This window comes from Aethalodelphis obliquidens, unplaced genomic scaffold (assembly GCF_003676395.1).
Source record: "Aethalodelphis obliquidens isolate GAN/ISIS:26980383/991018 unplaced genomic scaffold, ASM367639v1 scaffold8, whole genome shotgun sequence".
NCBI classification, from domain to species: domain Eukaryota; kingdom Metazoa; phylum Chordata; class Mammalia; order Artiodactyla; family Delphinidae; genus Aethalodelphis; species Aethalodelphis obliquidens.
This window is the reverse complement of record NW_020837952.1, coordinates 37939874-37959724: the sequence shown is the minus strand read 5'-3', so window position 1 is coordinate 37959724 and position 19851 is coordinate 37939874. Positions and strand designations below refer to the sequence as shown.

Genomic DNA, 19851 nt, shown 5'->3' with positions numbered 1-19851 from the left:
GTTTTATAAATAATGCAATACACATCTTTGACCATAGTTTGATTTTGCAACTTGTTGAAGTAGTTTTGTTGACTAGATTCCCAGAAGTGGAATTGGTGAAAGGGCTATATGCATTTAAAATTTTGATAGTTACTACTACTGTTGCTCTCAAAAAGGCCATACCGGTTTACTCTGCATCCTTAACCTGAATGCCATTTTTATGTCTATAATATTCCATTATATGGATATATTACTAGTTAACCATTACCCCTTTGGGCCTGGGCATTTTATTTCCACATCTCACCACTTTGGTTGCCTTATCTTGGTAGGTACATCGGTGTCCACATTCCTGGAGATTAGATTCCTAGTGTAGTAACTTGATTAAAAGGTATTTTATTTCTTGATGCACAGTAATAGCCAAGTATTTTTTATTTCACTAATTTGATTAAGGAATGAATTTGAGTAAAAATTGAGAAAAGCAGTTAAGAATTACTGCTTTTATTATGCTATTATAATGTCTGGCACTGGTGTTTAATTAGAACCAGGAAATGGGATGTCCAGAGGGTAGTATTCCACATATTGGGAAGAGTAACTTTTGGGATAATTAGTTGAAATCGCATCAAAGTAGAGGAATTTAAGACTAGCTTCTGGGGACTTCCCTGGTGGTGCAGTGGTTAAGAATCCGCCTGCCAACTCAGGAGACACAGGTTCGACCCCTGGTCCAGGAAGATCCCACATGCAGCGCAGCAACTAAGCCCATGCGCCACAACTACTGAAGCCCACACGCCTAGAGCCTGTGCTCACAAGAGGAGCCACCGCAGTGAGAAGCCTGTGCACTGCAATGAAGAGTAGCTTCTGCCTGCCACAGCTAGAGAAAGCCCGTGCACGGCAATGAAGACCCAACCCAGTCAAAAAAAAAAAAAGCTAGTTTCAGAGTAAATTAGGGTCTTTGACATAATGCAATGCCAAGCTGGCCCTTAGAAGCCTTCTCATCTTACTGCTAGAATTTAGCCAATGGCACTAGTCAGGAAGGTATTAAAAATGAGAGAAAGTAGCACCAGGGATGAGATCACTTTTCAACCTTTGTTCTACAATTCCATATAAAAATGTATGTATAAAAGTATTTGATGGGGATCACATTTTTATATAAAATTTTGCTTTTGAAGATGGTACCTATATGTCTTAAAAAATAGATCTAACACGTTGAAAGACATTTTCTGATGTATAAATAATTATCACTCATCTCTACTTCACTAGAATATAAGATCCTTGAGGGTACAAACCTGTTCTGTAGCTCTAATGCTAGGCATAAAGAAGGTGCTGACTACTGTGCAGCTAATGGTAAACAGTTGCATTAAGAATTTATGAAACAAGGTATTGGATGGAAACTTCGAGACAGTCAGCTACACAGCAACGTTCCAGCTGTCACAAATCCATTACAAATCATACTTCGATAAATACTCAACTAGTGTTTAGTCTGTGTAAGAGATATGTAGAGAATTCTTGTATTCCAACATGAAGACATTAGAAAATGCCAAGTTTTCTCTTTTCCTCCAATTTAACAATCCTAATGAAAAACCAAATGAGATTTGAGTAGAACTTTTATGTGAGGATTCTAAAGCTCATCTTAGGTAAATAATATTTTGGGTAAATATAATGGCCTCACCAGTCACCCTTTTAAAACAGAGCTGTAATAATTAATATGGGGACATCCCAGGTGGTCCAGTGGTTAAGACTCCACACTCCCAATGCAGGGGGCCCGGGTTTGATGCCTGGTCAGGGAACTAGAGCCCGCGTCCAGCAACTAAAGATCCTGCAGGTGGCAACGAAGATACTGAGTACCGCAACTAAGACCCAGTGCAACCAAAATAAATATATAAAAAAAAAATGTGATGGTAGTGTAGAAAGTGTCTGCAACATATTACAGCAAAATACTCACAGAATAAGCCAAGAGCCCTTGAAAATTGTTAAAATAATTATAACACAAACCCCATTAGGAAAGGGGACTAGCAATAAATAAGACAACCACAGTGGCATGACTGGTGTCCAATAAGATGGAAAACATACATTAGGAGCGTAATGGCAACACCTTACTGGTGAGCTGTTCCTTTTAACTCAGTTCCACTAGTAAGGATCATAAAAGGGAAGTGTATAAATGAACTACTACTAAGAGATAATTATATGGCCACCCATGGGAAAACAGTAAAGTTGTTACTGTGGAATGCCAGACAAGTTTTCACTTGGACAGTGTTAAGATATGTTAAAAAAAAAATTCATTCCCATTTTTTATTTGATGTTTCCAAATATAAAAAAAGTCAAGATTCTTACACCAATTATCTCAAATGAGACCATGCAAAGCAATTTAAAGTGTATACAATAATCATTCCCCCTTCAGTTTTGCTGCTTTATACAACTGTATGATCAACAGAAAATTGAATGGCATGTGCCTGGTTGGAAAATTTCACCGGTTTACAAACAAACGAACGAACAAACAAAAACCCAACAACACACATGCAAGATAGCTGCTACTTTGTGTCTGCGAATCAACTTACAAACTTTTTAAAATTTAGGAGCCACACAGAACTGAAAATTTTAGCTGCCCAATTTTATCCAACTACCCCACAGAAAGCACAAATGACAGTCCCAACACTGTAAACTTTTAAGAGTTGAGATAGTAGACAGTATTTGTTATTTATAGTAGATTCAACTGTTGAGTCTGCAAATGTAGGCTTTTTTCTCTTAACAGAAATAAATCTCCTTAGCGCCTTTCCTCTAATTTTGCTAGGCTGGGTTCCAAAAGAATAGTGAAGAACCCTTCATGTGAAATTTGAAGTGTGACGACTGAAATATTCTGATGCATTATACAAATTTTTGCTAGTTGCATAGTAAAGACAGGTGGTTTGCTAAATGGCACTGAAGAAAACCCGACCCAGTGGCACTACTTAGTCCAAATGTTTCTGACCAAAGAAAATTATACAACAATATTTATAGGCTCACTTTTAAGAAATGGCTGACATTAATACTGTACATATTTTACATGTCAAATACATAGTCCAAGGGTTTATAAAATAAGTTCATGCATTATTACTTCTAATATCATATACAAGATACCCAGCCCTCCCCCCCACTCCCAGTACTTCTGACAACATTTCAGGTGTACACAGTCTTATATACAAAAACAATCCAGTTTCTCTGCTGTGTTAAGTATATAATTTAAAGAAACTTCAGAGATCACTGAGGAAAAAACCCTTAGTCCATTGAAGATTGATACAAAGTGTCAATCTGTGGGATTTAAAATGTTTCCTTTTAAAAAAACACCCAGAATACATAACCTCTGTACAAAGAAAAATATAAAAATTCTGGATGATCACGTTTGATCACACTACATAATTTAGAATGAAATAGCACTGGTTAAAAGTTTTTCTACTTCACTCATTCCTTTGACAGCATTAATTTGTGAACTAATATTTATATTTAGTTCAGCTGCATTTATGGCACAAGATCTCATTTTCAAAACAGTGGCACCAATTTTCCTTAAGTGTAACAGCACTCTATTTTTAGCAGCAATTATATTTTTAAAGGTTAACAATTTATAGAACAAATGTATAACTATGCTTATTTTCTACTTTATATTCCACCAGTTACAATTATTTACAAGAAGCTAACGAATGTCTACATATGGAATCATCTTTCACTTGCCCCACCTCATTTCTGACTTGGTCAGGGAAGTATAGGTGTTTCAGACAAGGTATTTATGTGTTTTAGATGGGATTCTTGGATTTAAGTGAATATAAAGACAAGTGTAAGACAAAGTAATTCTTAATTCAGGTATGTTCCAGTGCCCCAATATTTAGTTATATGACAAATAGTACCTACTAACCAGCTGTAAAAGATGAGATGTTCTAAGGTGCCTTAACAATCTAGGTCTGTAACAGCTGAACAAGAGGCCATTTCACTCAATTGTGATGCAGTCAGCACTGACTGGCATTTAAGGTGGTAACCAGCAAGTTTAACTAAAGAGATGTCACTAAATTAAAAAACTGGAAATATGTTTTTAAAAGCAATTTACATTGAGGGAAATGTGGTTCTCATGTATTCTGTGTAAGGAGAGATTATGGATGAAGGGGATTGGCAATGGAGCATGCTAACTCAAATTCCATGAATACAGTTTTCGTGATGTTATGTACTACATGCATTTTGCTTACTGTACCTGCCCTAACAATCACCAGCTCTACAGAGTTAAACTTTGTGTTAAAGAACTATTGAGTTTTAAGGGAATTGGCCATATCAGGTAGTTAGGGACATAATACCGGTTGTGAAAATTGAGACAAATGAGTTGACAAATTCCCGAAAATAGGGCCATATAGAAATAGTCCAAATCTGGAATCTATGAATCAAAATTGTGATCCTATGAAACAAGTTTTTGGGTTGATGGACTGCTTTAATATCAAGAATTACTGTCGTAAATTACCACAACAGAAGGATTTGTTGAATATGTTAATACTGTGAATGAGAAAACAATTTAGGGGAAAAATATACCCACGAATAAGCTGATCTGACAAAAACCACAGACTGACATCAAATGGACAAAAAACTGAAAAAAAAAATGCTGTGAAAATGCCAACCAAAATAATAAGGTTGGTGGGCTGGGGGCACAGTTAAGGCATCTAAAAAAAATTCCACATGGCTTTGGCTTATTAAAATATTTTACACTATTTTTTTTTTTTAAAGAAGATTTGAAAGCATCTGAAAAACATGCAGATTGTTTGAAAATCCTGCATGGCAAATTCAGACAGTTTGCAAGCGTCATTCAGATGTTTGCCAAGGATAATAAAGCCTCTGCCCACGAGACTGCACATGGTGGAAGAGGTCCTTCCAATTCTCTCTATCTTACACTAGATGGCAGCCCAGAGGTCTGTGCAGCAGTTACAAACAGGGTGTTACTATCTGGAAGGGAAGGGACTGTGGAATTTCCATTGGTTGGAGAACAACCCAGCTTTAGTTTTTCCAGGTACTCGGCATGTACAGGCTTATGACACTGGAGAACTTTGATGGCATCTTCTACTTTGAACCACTCTCTCTTTCTTCCTAAAAAACAGTATGAAATTGGTTACTAAAAATAAAAAATAATGAGGTCAATTTTAAAAAGCTATACACTATTAACAATGCCCCCTCAACTGTCTCCACAAATAATGACTATGTTTTTGGGAATGGCTTAGACAACAATATATTGGGGAACAATTTTAAGATAATTCAAATTTGGAGATGTATATTGATCTTCTCTAAAAAGTAACCCAAAATAATTTAAGATGAAAACTGAATACACATATGTAGTATTTGAATTAAGAGAATTCAGATAGCAAAAGGAAAGGGAATTTACCTATATTAACAGAATCTTCCCAGTCTTCTAATATTTCAGTGACAGTAAGAACATAAACATATGTTCTGTGCTTTCGGTCTTGGTTCTGCTTGAATATAAAAAGAAAAGCATTTTAATCTACAAGACCTAGCCATATACACATTTTCGTGTGAAAAATTCAGTGTGGCATACATTAGCATAGTCTATTTGCCAATATAGGCAAGTATACTCAGTCACATAACCCAGCCTAAAAGTGAGTTTATATGAGACAAAATATTTAAAATGGTGAAATTAGCTCCCAATACTAAACTTTTAGCACTTTGATTTCTGTCCATTAGACAATTTTCATGAAGAAAATCTTAAGATTGGAATGGAATCTATATTAAAAGAACTGCATTCCTGTCATCTTTATCCTAGGTCCTATTCCTGTGGGCTAATCCCAACAGTCTTTTGTGACTATGGAAACTGCTTCCTTTAGGACCTCTGTAGAAGAGCAAATAGCCCCAGTTCCTTTAGAACATGCCTCTTAGAGGGTCACAAGATGCATACAGAGCACAGCCCTATTAACCTAGACCAGGGCCTCTCAACCTTGACCATCTACTTCATCACCCAGGATGAAAATTTTTTTTAAGAGACACTGATTCAGTGAGTCTGAGAGGAGGCCTAAGTATTTAAAAGCTTCCAGGTGAACTATGCGCAGCAATGGTTGAGAATAATACCTAGGATAGTCCATTTCTGGAATGTTACATTGATATTTTAGTCCTATATGCCCAAACTCAATTTTTAACCATATTAAAACTGCTGCCTAGCCTTGTCTCTAGGTTCAAAATTAAACCCAAGTTGGCCTTAAGATGAAGGGGCTCATCTTCATCTTGACTAAAGTTAGCCTTGTTTGCTATAGTCTAAGACTTTAGATAATTGCCCTATTTTTTTCCTACCACAAATCACCTGAGCAATCCACTCATTCAGTGTCTTATGTCTTCGAGAATGAAAGAAAACTCGCAATATGTTTTCCAGTTTAACCAGGAGATGGTGCTATTTAACTGGCTAAAGCAAGTGCTGAATTCTGAAAAATTTTGAATAGTATCTTAAGAACTTTATTCTTAACAATTATTGTATTCTGGAAGTCATCAATTCTATCAAGTGCTGTACAATCAGAATTTTTTCTGAATCCCTGTAAAAGACTTAAAATTAAAATCTGTAAGGACTGTATTTACATAGTCCTACCAGCAGGACTAAACTAACACTTAATCTTGGGGGAAAAAAAGGTCACAATGTGTCTGATATACTATGTATCTAGGTCTGAATTTTGGATGAAAATATATTTGAGAACAGCTTGGGTCTCATGACCTGACCTCATTTCTCCCCACCTTCCACAGAATACCTGTCACTTCCAAATTTCCTCTCCACAAATTCCATTCTGACTTCAGTCATAACAAATTATACAAGAAAATTCTATGCTTCTAGTATCTAGTCTGTGTATCTGAGTTCTGCATCCTCATGGTGTCCTTTCAGGATACCATGATACCTTTCAGGATACCTTTCAGGATACCATGTCATTATGTATATCACCCAATGTTACATGCTGAAGGCAAAGGGTACATTTCAAGACAGTATCCATGAGAAACGTAAGCCCTTAGGTGATACTGAGGATATCACCTCCTAAAAAGTCTATACCTAAACTGTATACAGTGAACCAAGAGGTAAGTCTGTCTATATCAGCCCCACTGTATTGTCATATAAAACAAATTACCACTGTAATAATGCTGTATAAAATTAATGGTATACGAAAGTTAAGCAGCTTTTACTTCCCTCCCTCCTAATCCTTATGACTTGCTTGCCTACTGATAGTTTTAGAGGAATGTCTAGTTCAGGCTGCTGCCAGAAGTAGGAAATGTCTGGTTCAGGCTGCTGGCCTGTTAGGAAGGAAGAAATCATTAATTCTATCATCAGCAAGATGAGGATTACTTTTGTAACTCACCTCAAATATGCCCAGGAGTCTGCCCAATTTTCCTTTGACTCCAGCCTATTAAAAAAAGATGAAATGTAAAATTTTTACCTCTACATAACAAAATTTATATGCAAGTTATTTTCTTTCTATGTGTTACACTTCCACTGCACAGTCCTGTTCCTTTTACCTAGTACTGTGACACTGGAACTTCGGTGTGTGCCCCATTCAAACCCATACTGCAAAATAACAAACTGGCACATGCTGTCTCCTAGAGGATGCTCATCCCTTAAGACCCGTCTCTAGGAAACCTTTCCAATTATGCACCAACACCCAATGAGAGCCTTACCATTCACTTCTCATTTATGCCCTAAATGCTGTTCAAGTTTTTATGGCACTTGATCTATGCTGTTTTGCCCCTGGGTAACAGCAAGTTCTATCTCTCATCAGGTGTGAGAAGACAGGCAGGCCAAGTGTGCTTCTGTGCACGTGTGTGCCCTTATTTTACTGAACTTTAAGAATAAGCCAGTAAAATAAAAGCAACTGGCTTTTTTATTCATTTGAAAAGGAATTGTAGCATATGAGGAATGTCTCTGTGCATTTTTGCTCAGTTAATACAAACCTTGCTCTGGGGCAAGGCCATAATGTTATATGTTGATCACCTATCAGACTTACTGTCTATTTTTACCAGGTAGAAAAAAAAATCTGCTTAGCAAAGCACTAGCTGTAGTCACATGCTTTAAAATGTTGAATTAGACAACCAAACAGCACCTGTGGGATCTGCCTGTCTTCTTGCCTTCTCCCCGGTGTACGCAGCAAAGTGCCTTGTTTGTGAATCTCACCCAGAACGTGCTACTCTTCATCTTACCTCTTCATAAACCTCCCTCACGGCAGCACCGCCAGGCTCCTCCTCGGGCTCCATTCCTCCTCCTGGGACAATCCATTGATCTGGGTACCGACTGCTGCTCACCAACAGCACCTGCAAGATCGACCATAATTGTAAACCCCAGCCCCAGAAGCACATTCACATTCATTTCCCCATGCTACAACAGCAGAATTGGGCAATTGCAACAGAAACGGTATGACCCACAAAGCCTAAAACACTGTTTGGCCTTTACAGGAAACTCTGCAAATCTGGGTCAAGAACAGCATTGAGATTGAAATGTGCACACACTTAAAAACAAACAAACAAAAACAAACACTATATTATCACAGAGTAGTATCCTATTAGTTCACTTTTTAATGGTATCTGAAACAGGAAATATATATTCATCCTATAAGTGAAAATTTGTGTGCCAGGTTAGGTTAGAATTCACCGAAGTTGGGGGGGTGGAGAAAGGCTATGATAAATAACCAAATAATGTTCATGAAGGTAACATCTTGACCAACTTGAACAAAAATGTCTGCAAAATTACCTTAGTATATTGCCTTCAAGTAAACGCAAAGAATTCTCACCAGAAATCAATCAACTGAGGGCAAAGCTTGATCCCCAATGCAGGTTCTGGTTTTCTGACACTGTGCCAGCTGTCTGCCCAGCTTCCTCCCTACTGCCAGAGGAACGGATGGCCCTCAGGAGTTCACAGCCAGCCCAGAATTCACCTACTTGAGTAAGTTGCCAGAACTCAACCTTCCCCAAATGGAAAGTTCCAGGCTGACAGTAGTAGTTTAGCAAGTCCCACACCTTTCCCCCAAACCTCTAAAACAGGGTTGGAAGATGAGGGAACACCTGTCCAGGTGCACAATCCCCCTCAACTTGAAAAAAGCAGCACACCTTTGCCTATGGACACACCATCACCACAGAGCAGTGGATCAACTAATGCTCCAGTGATCTGAGCTCCGTTTCTCTCATTCTCGATCTGGATAGGACTCTACTGCTCCTACCAGCATCACTCCTCCAAGTATATAACTGGCAGAACAGTGGCAAGTCCAGAGAAAGCACTGTAAATTAACCCAACAGTTGACAAAGCCTTAGCTAAAGTACTAATGGCTGACACTGAGGGAACCACCAAGTCCAAATATAGCAATTTTGGTAAAGTAAAATGTAAGACAGCCTTAAATTTAAGCTTTCTTAAGTATTAGCAAATAGGGCTTATGTATCAAAATTAGAAACTAAAGAGCCAGAGTAAACAAATCTAGCAAGAACTAGAAAGCACAGGTTTCAACTTGAAGATGTTTATAACTCTACTGATCATAAACAAGATGTGTTTCATTTCTTGATGCACATGGTGATGGGTACCAGTGTTGTCCTCTGTAAAAAGAAGTAACTATCCTTTCAAGACTGTTGAGTGTTAGTATTAAATACCTTAGATCCTAGACTAAATACTCACTGTTGGCCATTACTAGCTCTTCTGCTTTCCCACCAATTGAGTTGAATTAGCCTATCAAGACAAGCTTGTTGGGATGTCCCTGGTTGCACAGTGGTTAAGAATCCACTTGCCAATGCAAGGGACACAGGTTTGATCCCAGTACAGGAAGATCCCACATACCGCGGAGCAACTAAGCCCGTGTGCCACAAATACTGAGCCTGCGCTCTAGAGGCCGCGAGCCATAACTACTGGGCCCGCAAGCCACAGCTACTGAAGCCCATGTGCCTAGAGCCCGTGCTCTGCAACAAGAGAAGCCACCGCAATGAGAAGCCAGCACACAGCAACAAAGAGTAACTTCTGCTCTCCACAACTAGAGAAAGCCTGAGCACAACAAAGACCCAACCCAGCAAAAAATAAAGAAATTAAAAAAAAAAAGATAAGCTTGCTTCCCAAATTTTGCCAGTTGTACTTGTTTTTATAATTACTGACAGTTAATGATAAATGACAGCAAGAAGGAATTACCAAAAATGGGTCTGCAAAGATTCATTAAAAATGTGTTATTAAAAATTGCTATCAAGGACTTCCCTAGTGACGCAGTGGTTAAGAATCTGCCTGCCAATGCAGGGGACACGGGTTCGAGCCCTGGTTTGGGAAGGTCCTACATGCTGTGGAGCAACTAAGTCTGTGAGCAACAACTACTGAGCCCGTGTGCCACAACTACTGAAGCCCGCGAGCCTCAACTTCTGAGCCCACGAGCCACAACCACTGAGCCCATGTGCTGCAACTACTGAAGCCTGTACACCTAGAGCCCATGCTCCGCAAGAGAAGCTACCACAACGAGAAGCCCGCACACAGCATGCAGAGTAGCCCTTGCTTGCTGAAACTAGAGAAAGCCCGCATGCAGCAACGAAGACCCAACACAGCCAAAAATAAATAATAAAAAAATAAATTTTAAAAAATTGCTATCAAATTAAGTATGGATGAGATACTAAAAAAAGACTACAAGAAGGAAATTTTAAAAATCCAGAAAGTTAAAATTCTACTCTGTACAAAGCGAACTGCAAATCAGATTTCACCTTTGTATTTTATTCAAAAACGAGACTTGCCAAGAATCTACGGTATTCAAAGACTCTGACCCTATTATCAAGACTGGCAAATGAATGTAAGTTTTTAAGTTAAAACAAAAATGTTTAAGGCACCAAAGTGTTATATCTTACATCAAGGGAGAAGTAAATGGTAACCACCAGTCCTGACCACAGAGTTGGAAGCCTCTTTTCCTGGTTACTAGGTGTGAGTTAGGGATAATCTGGTTTCTATTATCCAAACAAAATTCTTACTACACAATGCTATGCTCTCTAAGCAACCTCCTTGATTACCTTCATAATGGAACAGGACAGTGCAGGTGGCTAGCCACCAGAAAAGTACATCTTCATTTAGTAAATAGGGAGTTTCAAAACCATCAATATTTATAATGTTTGAGTTCTGAAAAAATGAAATTCAGTGTCATATATCTAGGTCAATGACTATTATGTTCCTATTTGACCAAGACAGTCTTTAAGAACTAAATTACATAAGGTTAATAATGTTGAAAAACAATTAGTACAGTCTGTGCCTGTTTTTGAACTAACACTTAAGCTTCCGATTTAAAACCAAATCTTTATCTACAGGATATCACTATCATATGACTAAGCTTTTCTTCCAAATGATTTAGCTGAAATCAAGAACTTATGATGCTGCAAGAGTCTCTTGACATTCCAAAGTGATTAAATTTGATTAAACCATTAACTTCAAATGTATCTTTTAAAAAAATGGTCAATTTAAAATGAGTAATACCTAAGGTATACCAACTAAATGTTTAGATGATCAGCATCTAAACAACTAACTTAAGAGATCTGATAACGAGCCTTTGGTGATGGTACAGATTTGGAAACCAGTATGTTATTAAGTACTTGCCTACTCATCCTGAGTACTTTATTTGGAGTTCAAATGAGGTCAAGGCTACATGGGGGGTGGGGGGGGGGAAGGAGGATGGTGATTAAGAAAGAGCAAGAGGGCTTCCCTGGTGGCACAGCAGTTGAGAGTCCACCTGCCGATGCAAGGGACACGGGTTCGTGCCCCGGTCAGGGAAGATCCCACATGCCGCGGAGCGGCTGGGCCCGTGAGCCATGGCCGCTGAGCCTGCGCGTCCGGAGCCTGTGCTCCACAACGCGAGAGGCCACAACAGTGAGAGGCCCGCGTACAGAAAAAAAAAAAAAAAAAGAGCAAGAACTGAGGGATATATTCCATAGACAAGAATAAACAGAATTATGGCAGAGGTCTGCCAGGGTAGAAGAAACAAATCTGAGCACCATAAGCAGAAACAAGGACAATTAAAACCGCTTCTACACATTGGAAGAATCAAAACCTATAGAACCATATCACAAAGCATTATTATGCAATATCTCCCTCTCACCCCCTGCAAAGCCATCTAAACATTCTATAACATCCCCAATGTAATAGATCTATAATGTAGCTTTAGCAATGCTAACTAATGCTCTAAGAATGGTGTTACTAAAAACAAACAAAAACTTCTAGAGAAAAGGGTTCTCAGACTATCCACTTCCATCTATACTTTGTCTCAAAATAATGCTTATCACAATTTTAAATTCTATGGTTGCATTAACTTTTACAAACTTCTTTCTTCCCTCAGACTTCCAAAAAGGATCCATAATTTTACAGGCTCCAAAAATCCCAGGTTGCCTCTTAGACGTCTGTGATGCAAAATCTGAGAGAAAGTGGTGAAATTTGCTGGAGGTTAAAACAATCTACACTGTAAGGAAGTGAGAGACAGTGAAGGGAGTGGGGATAAGGTGTAAAAGACAAAAGGGATGAGGGTACAGAGCAGTTGCTTTGAAGTAAGTCTACTGATATTTGCCACTAAACATATATATGGATATGAATATATTTATACTTATATATTACCGTTATTTATTAAGGAAATGACCAATGCTTTAAAAAAAAAAAAAGAACGGTATTACTGAAGTAACAAAAGATAGGTTACAAAAGCTTATTCAGTAAGAGGATACATCAACAGCTGACAGATCCATACATGGTCATTCACAGGTTTTAAATTCCGTTTCAACTACTTTTCTAGGCATATAAGATTTTATGCACCCAACAAGTTGACAGTCTGTCACATTAGTGACAAGATGACAAAGATGAAAGTAGACATTTTAACCTTCCAGATAAGCCAAAGCTGAGACCAAAGGAAAGATTTATAAAAAGGAGGCTAGTCCACCCACCAAGTTGCAGTGCTGGACTTGAATCACACTCAAACCCCAAAGCCAATGGCATTAGAGTGGTGAAAAGTGAAGACACTTCTTCCCCTGATTCAACCTGACCACCTTCATATCAGCATTCCTCCTACTGCACTATCAGACCTTATCCCTCTTCATGTACTGGGCAATTTATCAGAATAAAACACTATTCACCTGGCATTGTTGAGAAGTCATTTCTCACATTTGTCTTTTTCTTAGATACCTAATGTTTTAAGATTTGGAACAGAAGTATTCTTCACTTTTAGTAGCAACAGTATAGTGATAGTGGTCCACTTGGAACCAGTCCTGAGTCTTGCTGGACAAAGCTTTATCTGTGAATTGGAATAACCTATAATATAGATTCTATACCCTATATTGCCCAAGTCCTCCTCACTGGGGATGCGTAAAAGCGTGTAAACTAGAAAACGCTGTTCAATGTCTATATAATGCAGTCATGCCCTCAGAGGCTGGAGGTACATGGGATTGTTAGTTCCCTACACCAAGGGGCCCCAAATTGCCCTTCGTGTTTCAGCTTTTACCCTTAGAACCGCTCTGGGTCATGGCCCCCTGCGGCGAACAACTAGTCACTACAAACTACCGCTTCTTTCCTAGAAAAAACAAAGCTATCCAGAGAACCCCTCAAGTGATGCCTAAATCTAAGAATGAAGAATTTTATTTTGTGAATTGTAGCTATTTAGAAGCTGTTTTGGGGTTGTTGTTCTTTCTTCCCACATTATCATGAATAAGGATAGCATGAATGGTTAAAACGAGCTCTACCGTACTTAACTGTTTCATAGGCATTTAGCCAAAATTAGGCCCGCAGCATATTAGGAACACCTACTACACACATACACATTTTAAAAGATAGTAATTTACAAAAATAGTTATTATATCCACTAACCACTACCAACTGCTATTACTAAGCAAACTAGTACTACTTTTTTGGGCTATAGAGGCAGAGTGCTATAAGAAGATCAGAAATAACAGTGCATTGTGTTGAAAATGTGTTTAACCCAAATTAGATTATATGGATTGGTAGATAATGGTAAGTTGGGTTGACCATGACTTTTTCTCCTAGCATGTTAATGTTCTGAAGTGCTGAGGTAAACTTTTACAAAAGCAGAGAATGCCTTGGCGCTAAACCAAAATCACAAGAATAAAACCAGAGGTGAATCGTACAGAAGTGCCTTCCCTTGAAAGAAGTGGCTGGCTGAGTAGGCGAAGTAGCCCTTCTCTAGGTCTGGGAGAGCTGCGGGCACGGATGAAGAGGGCTGGTGACATTTTCCTGGATTTAGAAAAGGCTACCTTTGGATAGTTAATTCTGATGAAAGTGGTTTCCATTTGAAGCATCTTCAAGGACTTAAATCTCTGAGGAAGTAAGAGTCCCAGAATATATGTCTGAAAAGGATTGTTGATCCTAGGGGTTAAAATACTAGTAGGGAGAAGTATTAATATTAGTTTTGGTTTATGAGAGCTCTGGTTTTAGAGTTCCGTAGGCTTTGAGACTCTACTCTTCCCAGCAAGTCTTAGTTTTAGTGCATGATTTTGTAGAATGCAGACATTTTGGAAACATACATTCTGCATTGAGATTCTACTATCTGTAGAATGCAGCCCCTGGCTCAGGGAGCTTAAAAATTAATTGGGGGCTTCCATGGTGGCGCAGTGGTTGAGAGTCCGCCTGCCGATGCAGGGGACACGGGTTCGTGCCCTGGTCCGGGAAGATCCCACATGCCGCGGAGCGGCTGGGCCCGTGAGCCATGGCCGCTGAGCCTGCGCTTCCGGAGCCTGTGCTCCGCAACGGGAGAGGCCACAACAGTGAGAGGCCCGCGTACCACAAAAAAAAAAAAAAAAAAAAAAAAGTTAATTGGAACAAAAAGTCCAAATGGAAGTTCTTAAGACTCTTTGTCTATGTTTCCCACTTGCAACTGTGCCTGGATTCCATCCAGGATCAAGTCATTTCTATTTCTCTCTTTAGAATTCTAGCCTATTTTGCTGCCAGATCATTCTCAAACTTGAATACATCTAAAATCAAAATATTCCTTGTCCAAAAGTAAGAGTTCCTTTCTTGCCTAGCAACTCCTTAACCTTACATTTAAGGTGCTCATTGTTTTTCAGCCATTATTTGTTCTATGCTATCCTAAGCTGCAGCTTAACTAGACCACAGCCCCAAGTCTTACTGTTTGTGAGGCTTGGTTCTTCCTTTCCCACTCACTGAAATCCAACTCCAAATGACTTACGTTGAATCTTAACCCTGGAGTACCTGATGGTACTTTTAACCTTATTTTATTTCCTTTTTATCAGTTATTTGTCTAACCTCCTGCTGTACAGCATGTTCCTTACCAGGTGACACTTTTCATCTTTGCATCCCTGTTCCAACTATCATATCTGCAAATATGTTCAATGGAATCCATTTCGGGTTACCTTTTGTGAATGTATTGTCCACTTCCACTGCACAAGCAGAGTATCCCAGCTACTCTATGGAACACTTACTTGTTGCCTTGACTGGAAGCCCAACTGTCAAAAGTAAGGGTGGTTCCCCACAGAAATAACTAGCTGGAGAGAGGATCAAGTGAATATGAGATTTAGAAATAAAGGGGCTCAAAATGATCTGCCAGCTTCTGTGACCTCGAGACAAGTTACTTCTGCTGCCTAATTTCTTCCTATACAAATGCTAATGCTTATTATTTAGCTCACAGGGCAGAAAGAGATACAATGGGAAAGTACATAAAACCACACCCAAAAGAATAAAGACTCCTGCTGTTAGAACATCTTTCCTTCCTACAATAACCTATTCTAAAGTAAGGTCTACTGAGACCCCCTTCAGTACAGACAGCCAGACTAGAATACTGCATAGCTTTTGAGGGTCAAACGGCAATTACTATTTTATTTCAACTTACATTCTATAAACACAACTACAGAAATGAAGATCTTGAAGATCTAAACCAGACATTAAAGAGCATGTTCTCTAACAAACCGATTCACTTGGTCTCACAACCTCCAGGTTGTCAAAGTTTTATGCAATGAACTTATCTACTAAATTCTCCAAATCTTGCTCTTTACTTCATTTTATAATGGCACTGGTCTCTTGAGTCGACCAGAGGCTAGGAATTTAGCATTTATTACAGTAGAAACAATTTCAAAGCACAAAAACAACTCATTTATTTGCTGAGGTTAACTTCTGAAGCTCTCCTCAGACTTTGCTTTACCATTCACACAATACAGATCATTTCAATTTCCTCCCATTTCCCATATCTTCCCCTGGGAACTTTTGTTTTTACAAAGCCTGAATTCCCAGTTCACGTTATGGCAAGACTTCAAAGTCACTACTTTCGCAAAGTCTTCCAAGCTCAGCCTCACAAAATCTCACTCATTCAAGCAAATCTCCGTGTGCCCAGTCGCTAGGGACTGAGCCCTGTGTTAAGAGCCCAGCATCAGGAGTAAGGACCCGATGCTGAATTCCGACTCTACCACTTCCTAATTACGTCATTTTGGGCAAAGTACTTATGCTCTGCAACTGTCTCCTCACCTATAAACCTGCACTAAGGGGATTAAATGTAACAAACTTAAAGGTCTTCAGGCAGTGCCCAGCACCTAGTAAGCACCCAACTAAGAAAATAATTACACAATAGGGAGCCAATCAGGTAAGATTCTTGACCTATCTTGATCACTTCTGGCTACTGTATTATTTTATATTCAAAGTTTGCTTTGTCCTAACATGGTCCTTCCCTCAAGGACCTTCTAATCTTTTTAACAGAATGCACTTAAAGCTTGTTGACTTTGTAAATGCTAAAAACCTTTCCCTCTCTACTTTCTGGCTCTCCTAAATAGGCCCAGTTCAAAGACACCAATTTCCCTTGAAAACTCTTCTGGAATTTAAGTTTAACCACTTAGAGACCCCCAACTGAGCACCGGATCAGCACTAAAGGGCTTGGTTTCTTTTCAAAAAATAAAGGCAAGACAAGAGTTTGAAGAGCACCATTCTGAGGCACTTTGATCTTTGTTAGCATAGTAAGAACAACTAAGCCACTGAGAGTACGCTATGTCATACTCACCCTAACTACAGGGACTGGCAATAAGGAAGCCATTAAATTCCCGTCTCCAGCTTTAGCCTGTAATTTTATTGGACATAATTGGTTATGGAAGTAGAACTCAGAATGTTAATGCTTTCCCTGTCTAACCATTTTAGAAGTGGCAATGCTGAAAGATTTTCATCGGCTACCAATCGACTATTATTGCTCTATGGAAATTTAAAGCAGTGAACCATTTTTAAATTAAATAAATGTAACAAATAAATAAAAACTGTTCTCCAGGAAAACCTCAACGGCCTCACTATCAACCCAATGCTGATGGGTGAATTACAGAAGACTGACTGCTGCTTCCTTTTAGAAAAAGACTGCTTCTCTCCAGACGTCAAGCCAAACATAGCAAAGCAGCTCTGATAAATATGCAGAGAGCTAGAGATTACTGTCTGAAAATGGCAACTTTGCCCAACTCTAGTCCATCTTCTCCCTTCTGGTGTGACTCCACATTTTTCACTACCCATCATTCTATAGCCAGAAAACTTTCCAAGAGTAGGCCTTGTTTAAAAAAAAAAATCAAGTATAAATATGCCAAGTGCTTGGAAGTTAAAGGATCCACTTGAAAGTGGAAATGACAAAACTAGATCGAATGAGTTTTTATTTTAAAGCACGGGGACTGGATATTCCATAATCATGCCTACATTTATCTGAAACCGCAAACTGCTGTAACGGGAGGAAAATGTAACAGAGGCAGAAGGGCTTGGGCTGCAACACTCACGCCATTGCTACCCTCTCTGTTACAACTCAAGGTTTTATCTCGCTCCACGCTCAGTTCGCAGGTTAAAGTGGTAACTCCCCCTAGGCGGGACCTAGACGGCCCGGGACCTTTTCGGGTGCCAGGAGGCGTCTCGGCCTCCTGTCCTAACCACGACCCAGTGGGAGAGCATAGGGCTGGGCGAGCCCCTTTGTTTCCACAATCAACCCAGAGAAAGGAAGGAAGGAGGGAGGGAGGGCGGGAGAGAAGGAGGGAGTGGGCTAATCCCTTCCAGCCCTGGGGCCAGACGGAGGATCGGCTGGGAAGGGGATGCAGAAAGGGAAGGGCAAGGGCAAGGACCCTCCTACTCCGGCCAGCCCGAACACCCACCCCAACCCCGCCCCGGCGCCCCCGAGGAGGGCACCGAGCGCGCCGACCGCCCTCACCTCGTCCTCCTGCTCGCTCCGGAAGCACAGGCACGCAGCCCGCTTCTTGAAGCCCTCGCGGTCATAGGTCCGCGTCTGGTTGGGCTTGAACTTCATCATAGAGGCGGGCTCTTGCTGCCGCTGCTGCTCCGGCCGCCGCCGCGGGGGCCTGGCCGCCGCCACCCGGCCGGGGAGTGGGGGCGAGGGCGAGTCGGGGAGCAAGAAGGCGAGGCGGCGGCGCGGCGAAGGGCAGCGAGGCCGGGTCAGTCCCGGAGCCGGCGGCCGTTCCGACGCGGTGCAGGGCGCGAGCGCCGGTCACTGGAGCCCGGGTGCCGGGGAGGAAGCGCCGCCTCTTCCCGGGCGTCCGCCGCTCTCCATGGAGCCCGCCGCCCGCTCGCCTCCGCTCTCTCCTGCTGCTGCAGCCGCCGCCACCGCCGCAGCCGCCGCCGGAGAAAGAGCGAGGCTCGAGGATCGCGCCACGAGGAGACAGCGGCAAGAACTGGCGCCGACTGGGCAGCAGCGCCGCGGCAGCTTCGCACCGCCCCCTCCGCCGTATTTAAGGGGACCGCGCACGCCCCGCCCCCAGGCGCGCCGCCAGGCGCGCCGCCCTGCGCGCGCCTCCGCGCCTGCGTGCCAAGACCGCTGAGGTGGGGGAGGGGCGGCGGGGACGGGGCTTCGGCCTTCAGGCTGCTCGATTTCGGCGGGGTCGGAGGGCTAGAGCTCCAACTCGGCGTGGGAGGACCGGGATCCAAAATGCCAGCGAAGGGACGGAAGCAAAGACCCTTACCTCCCTGTTTATAAATCCCGTTATTTTCCCCGTGAGGGTCTTAAATAGCCTCTCCGTGAGAGGGGGTCTAACCGCATACCTCCTCAGAAAAGTCGCTCCCTGGTCAGAAAATGCCTGGCGGCGTCGCCGCGATGGCAGTCTCCGCAGTGACTGTGTACACGTCCAGAGAGCGCCCGTCAAGTGCGGGGACAGAAGACAGTGGAGACCTGGAAAGGTGAAGACGTTGATTAAGAGGTTTTACTGTTTTTGTTTTGCAGGGGAAGGGAGAAGGCAGATTTCCTTTTTGTTTTTCAGTCTTTAGTTGGGGGTAGCGTCGCTTATATTCCCTCAAGAGTCAACTCAAGCTTAAACGTTTGTTTGAAGCCCTGGATAACGTCTCTCACTTTGTCCCACCCTCCAGAATGCATTCATTAATGCCGGCAATGGCTAATATCTCCTAAGTGTATCTCGTGCTGAGTTAACAGGCACAGCCAGGTGCTGGGGGCACAACGCTAAATAGAGTGGAATGTCTGCTTTCTAGGGGCGTACAGTCTCTCGGGGACTTGGGACAAACAACTCTTACGTTTTCAGGCAAGCGCCAAGATGGGAGCCAGGAGGCCTGTCTTAGTGTTAAGGAAGGTGGTAAGGAAGCTCAGGGGAGCCCCTCACCCCCTCCATCCTGTCCTGCCCACAGAGCCCGGGCCGCTTAGGTCCAGCCCCACTTGACAGTTCAGTCTTCATTCCTGGAGGGCCTACTGAGTGCCAGGCGCTGGCATCTAAAACCAGCCCCTGCCGTGCCAGGAACGTAGGCACCTGAGAGCAGACAGTCAATCACACAAGTACATGTAAAACTACAAATGTGACAAGGTCTCAGGTGGTAGAGGGTTTAATGGAGAGATTTGACCAGTTCTGCAAGTCAGAGAAGGCAGCAGGGCAGGAGCTGAGGTTGAAGGAGGAGCTAAGTAGACTGGGAGCCTGGTGCAGTTTTAAGGCTGGGAG

General features: G+C 41.5%; 1 protein-coding gene across 2 annotated transcripts; it reads right to left on the bottom strand.

The window, feature by feature from the left end:
• Positions 1 to 2235: 2235 nt before the first annotated feature.
• On the bottom strand, positions 2236 to 18615 carry NUDT4 (nudix hydrolase 4). Of its 2 annotated transcripts, none has more exons than XM_027107184.1 (5): positions 18108 to 18615; positions 8155 to 8265; positions 7320 to 7364; positions 5360 to 5444; positions 2236 to 5067 (listed from the first exon to the last, which is right to left on the bottom strand). In XM_027107184.1, exons 1-5 carry the CDS (start codon positions 18204 to 18206, stop codon positions 4865 to 4867), a joined length of 543 nt encoding a protein of 180 aa, XP_026962985.1. In that variant the 5' UTR covers positions 18207 to 18615; the 3' UTR covers positions 2236 to 4864. The 2 variants fall into 2 exon arrangements, with proteins under 2 accessions (XP_026962985.1, XP_026962984.1); XM_027107183.1 differs by having other exon boundaries at positions 5360 to 5447; positions 18108 to 18581.
• Positions 18616 to 19851: the final 1236 nt, after the last annotated feature.

What these genes read in the sequence shown, in the direction of transcription:
- NUDT4 (XM_027107183.1), bottom strand. Translation starts at nt 18,206, where the DNA reads ATGATGAAGTTCAAGCCCAACCAGACGCGGACCTATGACCGCGAGGGC. An exon ending in GGAGCGAGCAGGAGGACGAG is followed by an intron (nt 8,266 to 18,107) that starts GTGAGGGCGGTC and finishes TCGATCTTGCAG; the next exon opens with GTGCTGTTGGTGAGCAGCAG. An exon ending in GGAAGATTCTGTTAATATAG is followed by an intron (nt 5,068 to 5,359) that starts GTAAATTCCCTT and finishes ACTGTTTTTTAG; the next exon opens with GAAGAAAGAGAGAGTGGTTC.